The following is a 15,098-nucleotide window of genomic DNA, read 5'->3' as shown; positions in this document are numbered from 1 at the left end:
TCTAAGAGAGGCGATCTGATAGAGACGTTGAGGAAGAGTGGCGCCACTCGGTACGTGACTTGCATGACTCAGATCTCTCTAAAATCTTGTTCTTCTCATCTTATCTCGCCATTGTAACACCGAATGGAGAGATAGAGTTTTCAAAAAAAGATTTATGTGGATCGGAAGGCTAGAAGGGGAGGGGATGAGAGAAGAGAAGATGGTGATGATTGAGAACATATGAAAGGGGGAAGAGAAGCGGCGGTGGCTAAGGTTTGATGGGAGGCGGCTAGGTTTTTCTGAGTGGGGAAGAGAAGAGAAGAAGATGAATGGTGAGTGAAAGAAAGTGATGATCAGAGAGGCTAGGGGTTGGAATAGACAAGTAAGAGTGAGTGGGTGTTTAATCTTAAAGGGTAGATTGGGCTCGTCAATTTTTTTTAACCATACCTCTGGATAAAAGCTAACATGGGTTGGACTATCCCTTGTATTTTTTTTAACTCTACTTCGGCCGATTTAGAGCCCAAACCGAACCAGACCAAATAAAACCGATATTTTACATCCGACCAACCCGAGAATCGACCCGTCTGACCCAAAATGGCTTTTTTTGGCCACGGGCAGGGAGGTTTCGGGCGGGCCAAAAAAACATGGACAACCCTAGTTGCCACATCATCCTCCGTTAGTAGACGACTAACAATTCTAAATTGTAGGGGTCTTAACCAAAGTACCCATATTTTAAAGGGACCTCAAACATATTTAAGCCAATAAGAAATAACAAAATGAGAGGGAGACATGACATTTTCTTTATAGAAGCATGAAAGATTTTGAAGACAATCAGTTTCAATCTCCGTGTGATCAAAAGCCAATTCGTGTGCAAGAGAAAGACATTCTCGTAATCAATAGATGAGTTTTCCCAACAATATCAATTTTCCATGTGATTGCAGTTTTAAAGCAAGAACAAAACCCTCAGAATTTACAGTGCAAATACCCTAACTTTCTAAAATGGAACCAAATTAAAACCAGCAAAAAATCACATATATATAGCTTTCCATGATATGACAACAAAACATGTTTGATCAGGACTCGGTAAGTACACTGTATTATATTTAATAATATTAACTTATACTATCTCCGGTCTTATTTATAAGAAATAAATAGAAGAAAAATCTTGATTTTTTTTATAAGAACCAAATGGAAGTTTGTGTTATATATATATATATATATATATATATATATATATATATATATATATATTTTCTAATGATGTCCTTATTAATTCTATCTAGTAGTAAAATGTGTCTCATTAATTATTTCATCTCCTTTCCGTTCTCCAACACTATAACAAAGGGTAATTTTAAAAGTTTAGTTTAAGCTATGACAAGTTTAATGCATCTTGGTTAATTTAACTATATTTCTTAAACTGTCAATTTTTTTCTTATAAATAGGATAGAAGGTAGTATACAGAAGGTAGTATAATACAATATGAGTTTACCCATTGTTTGATGTTAACATTGTATTATATAAGTTTATCCAGCATACATTTTTATGGATTATTTAATTCAGCTCATAGATGATTGATAAAGTCTAATAAGAGTGACATATAAATTATTTGAAAATATTAAATCCGCCACCATCACATCACTACCAACTATACGACCACCAACGTCATAATTGTCAATGCTACTGTTGCCGTTGCCACTCTCCACCACGACCACCATCACTATCGTCATATCACCATTGTAACCTTCATCATCACCATCGCCACTGTAACCATCATCATCACAACATCCACCCCCGTCAGCACCGCACCACCACTGTCTCGACTATCACTGTTGCCTTTTTTGTCACCGCCACCACTATCCCGATTGTCGTCATTGCCACCGTCACATCATCATCCCACTACCACCATCACTATCGCCCTCTACCACCGCCACCACCTCTACCGCTTCCGCCTTCCACCATCGTCATTATTGATGTACAACACTGTCACCGCTATCGCAACAACCACTGCATCACTATTGTCTTTCTACACTGCCGTCGCCGCCGCCACCATACCCTCCATCATCACCACCAAATCATTGTTAAAATATAATTGATATAATATTTATCATTGCACAATACTTCATAAAAATGTAGAATTATGTTAATTTAATGATGATAAATTATACAGTGTCGTGTCTGACTACTTTATTTCATATTTTCTCAATAAGCGTTGTTTTAAAGAGTTTTATAAATAACAACAAATAAAGTATTTTGTTTAGGTATAGACAAAGCTTGAGCCGACACACCTTTGTGTCCGGAGTGAGTCCGGACACATTAAGGAAATTATTAATTTTTTTTGAAGTTAAATCATTTATAAAATTTAAAATTAATGAAACCTAATACACCACAAAATATCTTTCACCAGATCTCACGAGTCGTTTGTTCTTCCTGTTCCACCAGCGACGGCGTTTTCTCCGCCGGGGACAACCTTGCTCCTGGTCCTCTTCGTCGCTTCTCTTCCCTGTTACTGGCTAAAGGTAAGACCTTTTTCACTTGTATTTTGTTTTGACTCATCCTTATTAGTTTCTGTGTGATATGGTTATTGTAATGATGTTGCTGTCATATATTATGATAGAGAGCATAATCTGATTATGATATGAGTTGGAAGGAATGTATGAATTTGTGTTTGATTTTGTAGCGATTTAAAATGAAAACCATTATTGAGCTGATTTTGCTGCAATGCTAGAGAGGTTATGTTTGTATGTCCTTATTTAATTCGATCTTTAAAGCTCCCCTGGATGCACATTATTATCATGGTGTTCTACAGGATAGGTCATATGTGTGACACTGTTTTAAAAACAATATGATCTGTGACTTAGGTAGGTCATAGATGCATGGGACATTTTACTTTTTCTTAAATTTTAGAGAATCAATGTAATAGAATCTTATTGAGCTATAAGCATTCATGCTGGTGCAGATGGAACTTGAACCCAGTATTCAACCCAAGCAAGAGCGTTCTAGAACAAGATGGACAGCATCCCTGGACAAAATATTTGCAGACTTGGTAGTCAAGCAGATTCAACTGGGGAACAGGCCCAATGATATTTTCGATAAGAAAACATGGAATCATATCCGTGATGAGTTTAACAGGCAAACCGACCTTAATTTCAATAATAATCAATTAAGGAAGCATCTAGATGTTCTTCGGATGCGTTACAACAATTTGAAATCTGCTTATGATCATAATAATGGCTTTCTATTGGATGACTCCATTTGCATTGGATTTGAACAGTGGGAAGACATAGGGGTAAATTCCTTTCTTTAACAATCATTTTCTTGACTCTTTTTTCATTCAATGTTAATTTTATTGGGTTTTGTACACAGGCACAGCCAAGGAATGAAACAGTTAGAGTAAAAGATTGTCCAATATATGAGCAGCTTTGTACAATATTTGTAGATTCAGCTGCTGATGGGAAATATGCCCAATCTAGTCATTATGAGGAGTTAGACAAATCTATTGGAATAGATGCTTCTGGCTTGTATGAAAACCCATCTTCATCAAAAGCCATTTCAGGGAATATCTTAACTGTTGATAAGGAGACCAAGAATTCTCTAGATAGGAAGAGGAAACGTCATCATGAGACTCAAACTACTACTCTGGATCAAGGCACTTGCGATGCTATGGCTGGAGCCTTGTTTGAAATGATTGCTGTTTCAAGGTCAAGGGCAGTTGTTTCAAGTGCAAGTGATGATAAATTTTCCATAACAAACTGCATTAGGGCTCTGGATGAGATACAAGACATTGATCAACTGCTCTATTTTTCTGCACTGGACCTGTTTGAGGACCCTAGATTAAGGGAGACTTTCATTTCCTTAAAAAGTGTCAAGATTCGGCTGACATGGTTACAAGGAAAGTGCAGTAAAAATCCCTTCCATTAAATTTAAGTCATTACTTAGGTTAAATGTGTTGTTTATATTATACACTTATTTTTGTTTGGCTGGAAGTAATTCTGTTTTTGGCTCTCAACCTGCCGTAATTATTTATAAGTGCTATTTCATCTTAAGTTGATTTTCATAGTTATTTCTCTGGATTTAATTTGTGAATCATTTATTGTATGTAGAAGAATTTCCTAACATACTATAAATGGTTCACAAAAATTTTATCTAGAGAAATAACGGTTGCATCTTAGAGTTCATGGTGGCTATATATGTTTAAGAAAAGAAAACTTGTTTCTAAGTGGAAAACATATCAACTCCGAGAAACAATCTATTATGGAGGAGGAATTTCAAATTTCAATCTTGAGACTGAAGCAAAGTGTAACAATCGCACAAAACAAATAAACCAATCTTAATGCCTACAGCTACTCATTATCACTTTTACACCAATTAAAAGGACCATATCATACTAGGGGAAATCTAATTGGTGTCATCCCCACCCATATTGGTGTCATCCCTACACTCTACCACACCATCACCTTCGCAATTTTCTCTTTCTCTCCCACTCACCATGCCTCTTCATTTCTCTTTCTCTTTCTCTCAACCATTTCCCAACCCTAACAGTTGATCTTCACCCCCAACATTAAGCATTTCTTCAACCTCAACCTCAAACTCATCTTCAGGTTAACACACTCTTATGCTTCTTCTCCATTTTGTGTTCCCTTTTATTTTCAATCCGCTATTATCGCGCATTTCCGCTTTGCCATTTTTCTTGTTAGCGACGTACCACAACTTATAGGTGCAGTTTGTTTTTCTTTAGTGGAATCTATACCGCAACTTTTAGGTGCAGTATGAACTTTTATTTGAGTGGTCTGTAAAAAAACCGCAACTTCAAGTGCGGTATTGTTTTAGGTTGTTGAGCATTGTTAAAAATGCTACTGCAACTTAAGTTCACATGTTACAGATTCTACTGCAACTTTAAGTGCGGTAAGTATAATTTTTTAGGGTGGTATGTTAAAAAACAAATAACAAACCGCAACTTCAAGTGCAAATCTGTTTTAGGTTGTTAAACATTGTTAAAAATGCTATCGCAACTTAAGTTGCGGTATGTCACAAATGGTACCGCAACTTAAAGTTGCGATATGATATTTTATTTTTCAATTTTATTATTGCATACTCTATTGTACCTCATTGTATTTCTTTTTTATTGCATGGTTTCTGAATCGTACATTCTTCTTTATTTATGCAGGTAGAGCTAAAACAAGGGGTGCTTGGACATGTCGTCCCCCATGTTGAAATGGAATACCAAACGCATAAGAAGGAAAGCATCAGTGACTCATCCAATTCTCCTTAATCATTTTATTTTGACTCTTCTATTTAGTACAACAATGTATATTTGGCTTCGTAATTGTAAGATAATTGTTTAGTACTGATTTGTATGGAAAATTGTTTTGCAATGTGTGTTTTATCAGATTTGTATGAATATTTGTTTGATGTCATTTCTAGGGTCTTGAATTTTATTCAATGAATGTGACAGGCAAAAATACGCACGGCAACTGCAAGTGCAGTATGTTAAATTGTTCTACCGCAACTTTAAGTGCGGTATGTAAATAGGGTACTGCAACTTAAATTGCAGAATGTTAATGTAAGTACCACAACTTGCACTGCGCTGTGCATGGGTGATGCTGAGTTAACATACCGCAATTAGCTAATTGTCGCATGTATGAATCGCGACTACTTTGTAGATTTTTATGTTCCGCATTTAACGTGTGGTATGTAACACTTAATAACACATTCCACACCTTAAACACATTCCACACCTTAAGTTGCGGAATGTAAAAATCGGCAAGGTTATTTTTGGAAACTGGGTGGCGGCACTATGGGTGTAGGTGGAACCAAAGAATTTCACATCATACTAGAGATAACCACTCTTCCCAACTCAGATACTAATTTGTCCAAATACTAGTTAAGTACAACATGAACTGACTATCATCTCAATCTATCTTAAGAGTTCTATTTACTTTTCAAATTGAAATTCATGCTAATGTCTATTGGTGTCAATAGATATCCAAATATAATCTAATCATGCCTCTACCACCTTTTAACAATTTTGAACCTATAGAATACTGCTTCACCATAGCCTACTACTATATCCATTATTTAAGAGTCAATTCCCAGAAACAGTTCATTCAATAGAAACAGAAATAACACCAGTTATAATAATTTGAGCATAGTTGTCAAGTCCTAAGGCCATAAACACAACAAAATCCAACATTTACAAAAGGACATTGAATAATTGAATAAAAAAATGACCAGAAACGCCAAAACTTTACACAGATAGCTCATGGAAGAGAGTAGCCTAACATCACAGGTTAAAATGTAAATCATATGAAAGCATCAACACAATTTTGACTGTTGGATTACATGTGTACAGAGACTATTGAAATTAAATGAGTAAATTATCCTCGCCATTGAATGCCAAATCACCGCCGCTTATTTTCAACTCGCCTCAATCATCATCTTTGAATTCTCTGATGAATATGAAACACAGATTTATGATTAACAATACAACAGCAAAGACATAAAGACCGTTTTCTAAGTACCATCATTTTATTGCCAGTAGTTATTAATGATTTTAGTTCACTACAAAATATGTTAACCAAACCAAGGGAATGCTTAAGTTATGTTGAAGAAACTTGTATGAGTCATTTATTTAAGGTTCCTCAATATCACTAATCCTTTTAGCCTCTTTCATGCTGAACCAATCCCTGTAGGCTTATTGTTATTGTGAATTAATTAAATACTGGCTGACAAAATCATGGTTTGGGATAATCACTAAACTTTTTCATTAGAAAATGACATTGGGGGGGGGGGGGGGGGGGGATATCTATCAGATTGCAGAACACCGTACCTACGATCAAGGTAACGAGGTTGAATTCCCGATCCTTGACAAGTGGTACATGTCAGTGAGCCAGCGCCGTCACAATTTATGCATCGAGAGACTTCCTTTTCATCCCCACCAAGTTCGACTGTCACATTGCCAGTTCCCAAGCAAAATCTGCATTTCTCTGGTTAAAGGGTAACACTTTCAAACATAAGATTATCAAACAATTGAATTGGCCTTTACAGTGGCAAGTTGTTTAAAGTGGTGAATATATGGACTAGCATGTTACATTGTCCTAACTAATGTAGTGAATTCTTCTCTTATCAGTACAGTTAAAATGTTTCCCTTTTCAATTCTTAAATTGTACCATGATTAATTGTAAGTTTCCTCAAACAGACTCACTCATGAAAACTTAAGCAACTTGTGTAAGACAAAGTGTCGATGAGATTTAGGTAATGTTTGGAAGAGTTTATTTGAGCTTATCTTATAGTATAAGCGCTTATGCAAGTGTTCGAGAGAGCTTATATAAATATCTTATGACCTACATATAAGTTGTTTTAAACTTACTTTCAAAAGCTGCCATATTGCTTATGAAGAAGCACTTACACCTATCTAACATATTTTGAGCTTCTTTCAGTAAGCTTCTCAAATTAGCTTATGATAAGTGGTTCATTAAGTTGTTTGCACAAACACACCCTTAGTCTATTCACCACATAAGGATATAAAAGAGACATCGTAAGGAGATAGTAATGACCCGATACTACAAATTCATAAGCAACTATGCTTTCACTATGCGGAGCTGAACTAAGTAAATTTACAACCTAATGTGAAGTTCTATGTAAACAGGTCAAATCTCACATCCTCATAAGTATCATAAAAAATTCATCAAAAAAGGAAATTCATACAAACTATTACTTTTGGAATTGAGGGCAATGTATCAGATATTCAGATAGATTTTGGCTAGTTGGAAGTTGGAACAAATACTGATTGATAGTGTGAAAAATAGTGTTAGTGAGAGGTAATCAATTCGAGACCCTTTGCCATTGAATACCTGAACCTCCTTTACAACTACAACTACTCCAAACTGCTTTGTGACCCTGCCTTAGTAATGCTACCCCAGAAAATGGTGCCTAATGGAGTCCAAGTATCAATTATGGAGTGTGATGAAGTGAAGGTTTGGAAACCCTTCTATAATTGATTCTGAACCTAGAATCAATTCCTGGTAAGAAACTCATACAGCTTATAGTTTTCAGAAATGAAAGAGAAGCTGATCCAAACATGGTAGAAAAGGAAGGTAAAAAGTATAATACTTACGAGCACCAGATCCACTGCATGGGAAGCAGGGCTGAGTGTTATCTCGCTTAGCCTGCAACAAAAAGAAAGGTGCACATTATTTAGAAAATATCAATTTAGATAACATAATAATTCAATGAAAGTGATAGTAAAAAACACTTCACACACAGCATTATCAATTTGGGATTCATAGAACACTGGAATGCCAATCCCAATAGCCACACTTGCAACACCAACAGTTATAGCAATTACCTGAAAAACAGTCACAATGTAATAACTAACTACTAAAGATAATAAAGATACCATATTTTTTCTTGATATATATAAATATAGATGAATCAATAGAGAAGAAATAGGAGAAAGAACCGTGTTTTGATCAAACTCTAGAGCTCTAATGCGTGGATAAGATGTGGGTTTTGGTTGAATTCTATTTCTAGAAGAGGGAGAGAAGGGTTGTTTGAGAGGGCAACAGAGAAATGAGGAATGGAAGTGAGGGAGAGAAAGAGAAGGAGCAAGTGTCATTTCTCACTTCCCTTCAGTTCTACTAAGTTGTTCCTATCTGAAGAACTGAAAATGATTCTTCTTTCAGAATGAGAAGTGAAGTGAAAATCCAAAAACTAGCAGCAGTGGACATCATCCAAGCTGCAATAACGACCACTTGGTTAAGGTTCCATCTTCCACGTGGCAACTTCATTGTGATGATGAGTGATGAACATGCCTCACTCCATGTCTTAGGCTGAACAAGGCTTATAGAAGGAAGGAGCACCCCAAAGCCTGTCTATTTTTGGTCAAATTTTCTTTGGGGAAAGCCTGAAACTTTGCAGTCAATGACCATGATCAAACAAGTCATCTTGGGCCTCTAACAATTTCTTTTTATTTTGAGACCACAGAAATATTTTCTTTTAAGAAACTAGTCCAAAAACTTGTTGCTGAGGATACTCTTATTGGCCTTTTTCTGTTTTCGGGGTTGAGTTCTGATACCATTTTGTTTGAAAATCATCACTAACCACGTTTAGATGTTTCTATGATTAATTTTAAAGTCAAGATTGATTTTAGTAAGAAGCTTTTGTGAATAGCTTTTTGATGCCATAAATGATTTTGAAAAAAAAATACGCTGATTTAAACATTCTATACAATTACATGTGTGTATCTATGACATTCTTGTGTAAGATGTGAATATCCATAATGTGTGTTGGGGAGATAAGAGAGTCTTTGGCTAAGGAGCAAAACACCAAACGATATTAATGTCACATCTTAATCCAATGTCTTAAAACATTAGGTTTATTGGTCACATTTATAAAATCTTCTTCTCACTCATACTTGAATTCTCAACAATATGGTATAGCTAGCTTTTATAACAATTTTTTTTTCTACATACGAAATTCAAAGTCTAGACATTATTTAAAAAAAATCACACATGAACTCTTCAATCATCCACTCTTCAATGATCCACTTGTTGGTTCACTGGTCGAACAAAGATTAAGCATGTTAACACTAAATATATATTGATTACATACTCACATTTTTATCATCCTATGTGTTTGTTTTATTTTATTACCAGCTGGGGAGACTTTTTTTTTCTTTCCATTTTTTTTTGTCTTTTTGGTATGTTGTTGTATTTCAAAGGTTTAAAGTTTTACCAACTAGATATGTTGGTCTAGTAGTAAGCAAGCTAGACTTCTATGAATAAGTTAACTTTTGTGAATACAAGTTCGAATTCTGAAAAAAGTAATTTGTTGAACGAGATAACTAACGTTTCTAAATAAATATAACATATAACATATTCCAAAGACAAAAAGAAAAGTTTTGAAGTCCTAACTTTGCTTGATTGTAACAAGTGGAGTGGCTTGCTTGCTTGAAATCGGAAAGTTTGCAATTCTTGTTCAAATTCTCCAATTTGCCTTTCGTAGTCCTCTCTTGTTCTGCCCCATATCTTTCATTTTGTTTCTAACTACACCAATTAAGATATTAATTAATCTCATTTAGAATGAGATAAAGATGCCTATTAATCTCAGTGTGATGGGAATGGATGAGTAACAAATATGTGATACGGAAGCATAGAAAGAAAATTTAGGATCAGAATAGGGTGACCACAGACCAAGTATAATATTTTCTTCAATTTCATAGGTTAAAAAGAACTCTTCAAAGGTGGAGGTGTGGTTTGAGGGGGAAAAAAAGAATGATGGGCAAAATATATGTGCAGATATGAGAGCAACATGCCACCTAATTAATAGACATAATTAGGAGGCTCATGAGTGAACGAGCAACATTGTTGAAAATTGATGTTCGACTTTTGCAATTAGTATCATGCTACATGATATCTATATTAAGGGCATGTCCCATAACATGGTCACTCATATACTTTGAGAAACGTAGAATCCAAGGCTTTCCTTCTTTTTCCTTTTCTCTCTTTTTCAAGAGGAAACATCAACTTCTCCATTATCCACATGGCTTCCTTTTCGGTAGTTTAATTTCTTTACCTTATTAATTATTTGCATATTTGAATGATCGCCTTATAGTCATATCATATATTCATCTTAGGGTCCCTTTACCTTTCTGAAATGTACCTTGAGCCTTTATTATACATGAGAGTCTCTTTCTTTTTACCTTTTTCTTTTGATGCCAATTATCTATCAACCATGTTTATCTAGCTTTCTTGTGGTTGACAAAAACTCTCAACAACACCCGTGCCCTCCACTCTACCAGCTAAAGATAGTGATCCTAATCCAATTGCTTCTCTATGCATCTTCTGTCGACAATTTACACTGAATTCAAGTTTCATTTAATCGAAAGTTAACACTAGTAGTTTCTATTAGACGTGATGGATGACAATTTTTTTTTAATTTAGATATATCTCTAAATTCGGTAGCTGTGAAACTAATCTCTCAACTCACTGTTAGCACATTAAGCGATAGAAAATTAACCAATGAGTTTTTTCTGGAAGTCAGAGATTATTTGGCGTACCTTACGAGCAAATAAAGTAAGCTAGGCCCAAGAAAGCATGAAAGACCAAGTCAGTCACTCATCATATGACAACAGACTGACCAAGCAGGTTGACTAAGATGCGATAAAAGTGTCTAGGTTTTTTGATTATAGCCTTTCCATTTATGTAATCTTCAATTCTCTCCAACACAATAATTGTAACGAGAGAATGTCTCAACAATATAAGGGGCTCTTTCATGCTAATAATACATGTTTATTTGCTAAGAAATCCTAAGATTTAGTTGTGTGTCTGACCTACCGTCTTTGTTTTTAGTTTTTTTATTTATTTAATATTTTCTATTCATAAGAGAGTTGAAAATTGAACCTTCAACTACTTATATAAATAAACAAAATATTAAAACACTACGTGAACTCAAATGATGACAATTAGAAACATCTATCAGTATAACCAAAGGTTAATGCATTTTTCATTCACTATATGAATTATATATCAAAAATACGTGACAAGGAAGTAGAAAGGTACAAATTATGGATAAGAAAGATGGTTTAAAATTATGAGTTTGGGAATCTCAACTGTGTGCAAATACAAAGTTATACTATACACGATAGTCCAAACTCAAGATCTTTTACCCATTTGTAGAATTAATAAACAACAAAAACTATCGAACTATTTATTCTTCAATTATTACAGTTTTGGACACATTATTTAACTTTTAATGTGCCTTACACACCCCTTGAAAAAAAAAGCACCTTACACATGATTTAGGAACATATTATTGCATCACCTTCTGGCACAAAGAAGACGCCAAAGCCACACTCCACGTGACTATAGGGGGCTTCACAATGGACTTTATTTAAAGCAATTTGATGCTGCTGTCTCTAATCTCACGTTTCATTTTATGTCCTCTTCGTCCTTTCTTCCTCTTTCAAATATTTGCATTATCAATTAACTATTCTTCCTCTCACTCTCACTAACAATTTCAAACTCTCTCACTTTTTTTCATTTTTCTATTTCATTTTCTCTCTGCACTGTTACTTTTCCCACCCCCATCTCTCGCCGACACCACCGTAACGGTTCGCCGCCGCCGATCTTTCTCAATCTCCACCGCTAGATTTGCCTCCACGAGCACACTCTTCTTCACTATACTCTTCTCCTTTCTCCTCAACCGCACGATAACTTGAGGTATTTCTTCTTCTTGTTCATCTCTACCTCTTCGATTTTGCGATGCGTAAATTTAAATCAATTGGATTGGTTTGGTTTGCTGCATGAATGAGATAGAATTAGTATCATTATCATTATCATTATCATTATCATTATCATTATCATTACATGCGCTAGTGTTCTTGAGATTGATCTTGGACTTTGATTTTTTAATTTACTTGGTTTCGTTTCGCCCTCGCCCTCGCCCTCGCCCTCGCCCTAGTTTCTGGATTTCTTGAAATCTAGTTAGTTTTCGGCGATATAGCTAGCTTATTGAATATATCAACATATTTGCATTTTTAGTCAGAATGGAATTAGAACTGTTTTTTCTATGAATTATGGCCTATAAAAACCTTATACATGAATTGTATTAGCAAACTAATCATTATCTTTTCTTTTCATGTCAGGGATACAACATGATAGGATCCTTCCTTACCCGGGCGCTTGTGTATGATTTATGCTGTCATTAATTTCAATCTTTCTTTTGAGTTTGAATTCTCATTATTGAAATATATTAATTAATTTTGTTTTTTACTTTGATGTATTGGCAGGATGATTTTGGGCTATGCTTATCCAGCCTATGAATGCTATAAAGCAGTTGAGAAGAATAAGCCAGAAATTGAACAACTTCGCTTTTGGTGCCAGTATTGGTACACATTATAAGATTGATCAAACTTAGCTTGATAACTACTAGTGAATATTGACACTAACATCAGCTTTCTCTTTTCCATGTTGCAGGATTTTGGTGGCTGTTTTGACAGTATGTGAGAGAATTGGTGATACTTTTATATCATGGTACATGATTCTATCTTGGAATTGTTTACAGGATTCTTCTATATCTGCTTTTCTGATTCCAAAAAATATAAGAGTTAATTATGACTTCTTATTATTTTAATTGGCTTCTCCGTGAAGGGTTCCGATGTACAGTGAAGCTAAGTTGCTCTTTTTCATATTTCTGTGGTACCCAAAAACAAAGGTACAGATTTCTTCACTGTGGTATAATCTCATGTTACTTTATTATTTGCCTTCTTTTTAATTTGATGTTAAAATTTAATGTATCTGTTAGGGAACAACATATGTGTATGACTCCTTCTTTAGACCGTATGTTGCAAAACATGAGCCAGAGATCGATCGCAACTTGTTGGAGCTAAGAACAAGGGCAGGAGATATTGCAGTTCTGTATTGGCAAAGAGCTTTTAGTTATGGTCAGACCAGAATATATGACATTCTGCAGTTTGTTGCAGCACAATCAACACCAACAACTCGCCCTGCTCAGGTAGTGTGTTAAAATTAAGCAATGGTTTTGTCTGCAATTAAGTTCTTGATTTAAACTTTGCTATAATTTCAATTTTAACTTGGTGGATTGTGTCCTACCCCTGCATTTTTTTGGTTGTGTAAGGCTGAAATATATTTCCTAATTATGTATTAGTACATTTGAATATGCCTGTCAGAACACAATTGAGTTCATAAAGTTATTAATACCTACCAGTTAAATTATTAATGTTGGAAGAGATATATTGGCATAAGGAAAGAAACTAATACCTGGAATGACTCTCATTTTTCTACAGAAAAGTGGGGTAATATAGATAACTGAAGTTGTATATTTATTTTTTGGTCATCCTGTTGAAGATGTTCTTCCATGTTTATATTTTGTTAAACATTGTTTAGTTGTTAACTTGTTATTCATTATTAAACTAGTAGATTAACATTTGATTGGCCAATTTGGTGTATATTTTCATGATCTCTACTGCATCATATGCATTCTTTGAGGTTTTATTTCACATCCATCTCATTTTTCTTTATGCAAACTCTAGAAACCACAGCAACGACCAGGTGTGAGGGTCCGTCAACCTGCACCTGGTAAAGGTCCATCTGCTGCTGCAACAGGACCGAATGTTGAGGAACCTCCATCTCCTACCTCTAGCACATCCTCTAGTCAGTTCCAGAAAGAGGTAGCAGAGGAATTGGGTTCACCACAAGTGCCTAAAGCAGCCTCTACTGCTGCAGTTTTGAATAATCAGAAGCCTCCTGTAGCAGGAGGTTTAACTACTCAGAAGTCTTCACTGGCAGGTATAAGTACCCAGAAGTCTAATCCTGCACCTGATACAACCATCAAATCTGCACCAGCACAAGCGGAGCCAAAGCAGATTGAAGCAGCACCACCTTCCTCCTCTCCAGCAAATGAAAATGGAAACCCTCCTACTAAGGATACGATCATGGAAGAAACCATTCGGGTTACACGGGGCAGGCTACGAAAAGCCCGATCAGCTGGAACCAGCTAGAGCACATCAATAGTGTCAAATTTTAGCCTGAAATAGGGGTAGGAAGGACATGATGGGTGTTAAGTCGTTGTAAAACTATGTAAATCTCTGTTATCCTCAATTTCCATTCCATTTGTTGCTCAATTTAGTTCATTCCAGTTCTTTTTATTTTCCTGTTTAAAATTTCTTCTTAGGCATGGAAGTTTTTGTGGCTTGATGCCACTTTATGTTGACTTAGATTCATGGTAATGTGCAACAGTCTTAACTAGTTTTCCAGGTAAGGTAGAACTTAATTTATGAGGTAACCTCCTCACCCCTTTTTGCCTGCATACATTAGATGAATCAGTGTGCTTATGCACCTGATCAACCAAACAAAATTGATTGACATTTTTAATTTAGTGTGTTTGGATACCGAGTGTTAATACCCGTTTTCACCGGTACATTGTCATCAACATCAATTATTCCATATAGTATTTTCAAATGCAAATCTAAAAAACAGCAGCTCAAATATCTGTTTTTTTTTTTAACAGAAATATCTGTTCAATTGCATTGACTATGATATTGATAATGAACATGTTTTTCTTAGAAAAACACTTCAACGGATTTAAGTTGTAGACAGGAA

At 35.3% G+C, this 15,098-nt stretch overlaps 3 protein-coding genes across 3 annotated transcripts; 2 read left to right on the top strand and 1 right to left on the bottom strand.

The window, feature by feature from the left end:
• Positions 1-2,344: 2,344 nt before the first annotated feature.
• Positions 2,345-3,985, top strand: LOC130721140 (L10-interacting MYB domain-containing protein-like). The gene is made up of 3 exons (XM_057571880.1): positions 2,345-2,495; positions 2,936-3,265; positions 3,343-3,985. Exons 2-3 carry the CDS (start codon positions 2,936-2,938, stop codon positions 3,895-3,897), a joined length of 885 nt encoding a protein of 294 aa, XP_057427863.1. The 5' UTR covers positions 2,345-2,495; the 3' UTR covers positions 3,898-3,985.
• Positions 3,986-6,065: 2,080 nt separating this feature from the next.
• On the bottom strand, positions 6,066-8,710 carry LOC130721141 (protein disulfide-isomerase LQY1, chloroplastic). Its single transcript, XM_057571881.1, has 5 exons — positions 8,438-8,710; positions 8,240-8,323; positions 8,093-8,144; positions 6,806-6,962; positions 6,066-6,425 (listed from the first exon to the last, which is right to left on the bottom strand). Exons 1-5 carry the CDS (start codon positions 8,591-8,593, stop codon positions 6,404-6,406), a joined length of 471 nt encoding a protein of 156 aa, XP_057427864.1. The 5' UTR covers positions 8,594-8,710; the 3' UTR covers positions 6,066-6,403.
• A 3,195-nt stretch (positions 8,711-11,905) lies between these two features.
• On the top strand, positions 11,906-14,744 carry LOC130721139 (putative HVA22-like protein g). The gene is made up of 7 exons (XM_057571879.1): positions 11,906-12,197; positions 12,623-12,663; positions 12,767-12,865; positions 12,954-13,010; positions 13,128-13,191; positions 13,282-13,491; positions 14,030-14,744. Exons 2-7 carry the CDS (start codon positions 12,632-12,634, stop codon positions 14,495-14,497), a joined length of 930 nt encoding a protein of 309 aa, XP_057427862.1. The 5' UTR covers positions 11,906-12,197; positions 12,623-12,631; the 3' UTR covers positions 14,498-14,744.
• Positions 14,745-15,098: the final 354 nt, after the last annotated feature.

This window comes from Lotus japonicus, chromosome 5 (assembly GCF_012489685.1).
Source record: "Lotus japonicus ecotype B-129 chromosome 5, LjGifu_v1.2".
NCBI classification, from domain to species: domain Eukaryota; kingdom Viridiplantae; phylum Streptophyta; class Magnoliopsida; order Fabales; family Fabaceae; genus Lotus; species Lotus japonicus.
The sequence above is the reverse complement of the archived record's forward strand: the minus strand, read 5'-3'. Positions and strand labels throughout refer to the sequence as shown.

Coding starts and splice junctions, on each gene's coding strand:
- LOC130721140 (XM_057571880.1), top strand. CDS start 2,936: ATGGAACTTGAACCCAGTATTCAACCCAAGCAAGAGCGTTCTAGAACA. Junction 3,266..3,342: donor AACAGTGGGAAGACATAGGG/GTAAATTCCTTT, acceptor TTTTGTACACAG/GCACAGCCAAGGAATGAAAC.
- LOC130721139 (XM_057571879.1), top strand. CDS start 12,632: ATGATAGGATCCTTCCTTACCCGGGCGCTTGT. Junction 13,011..13,127: donor GGTGATACTTTTATATCATG/GTACATGATTCT, acceptor TTCTCCGTGAAG/GGTTCCGATGTACAGTGAAG. Junction 13,192..13,281: donor TGTGGTACCCAAAAACAAAG/GTACAGATTTCT, acceptor TGTATCTGTTAG/GGAACAACATATGTGTATGA.
- LOC130721141 (XM_057571881.1), bottom strand. CDS start 8,593: ATGACACTTGCTCCTTCTCTTTCTCTCCCTCACTTCCATTCCTCATTT. Junction 8,324..8,437: donor TAGAGTTTGATCAAAACACG/GTTCTTTCTCCT, acceptor ACTGTTTTTCAG/GTAATTGCTATAACTGTTGG. Junction 8,145..8,239: donor AATCCCAAATTGATAATGCT/GTGTGTGAAGTG, acceptor TTTTTGTTGCAG/GCTAAGCGAGATAACACTCA.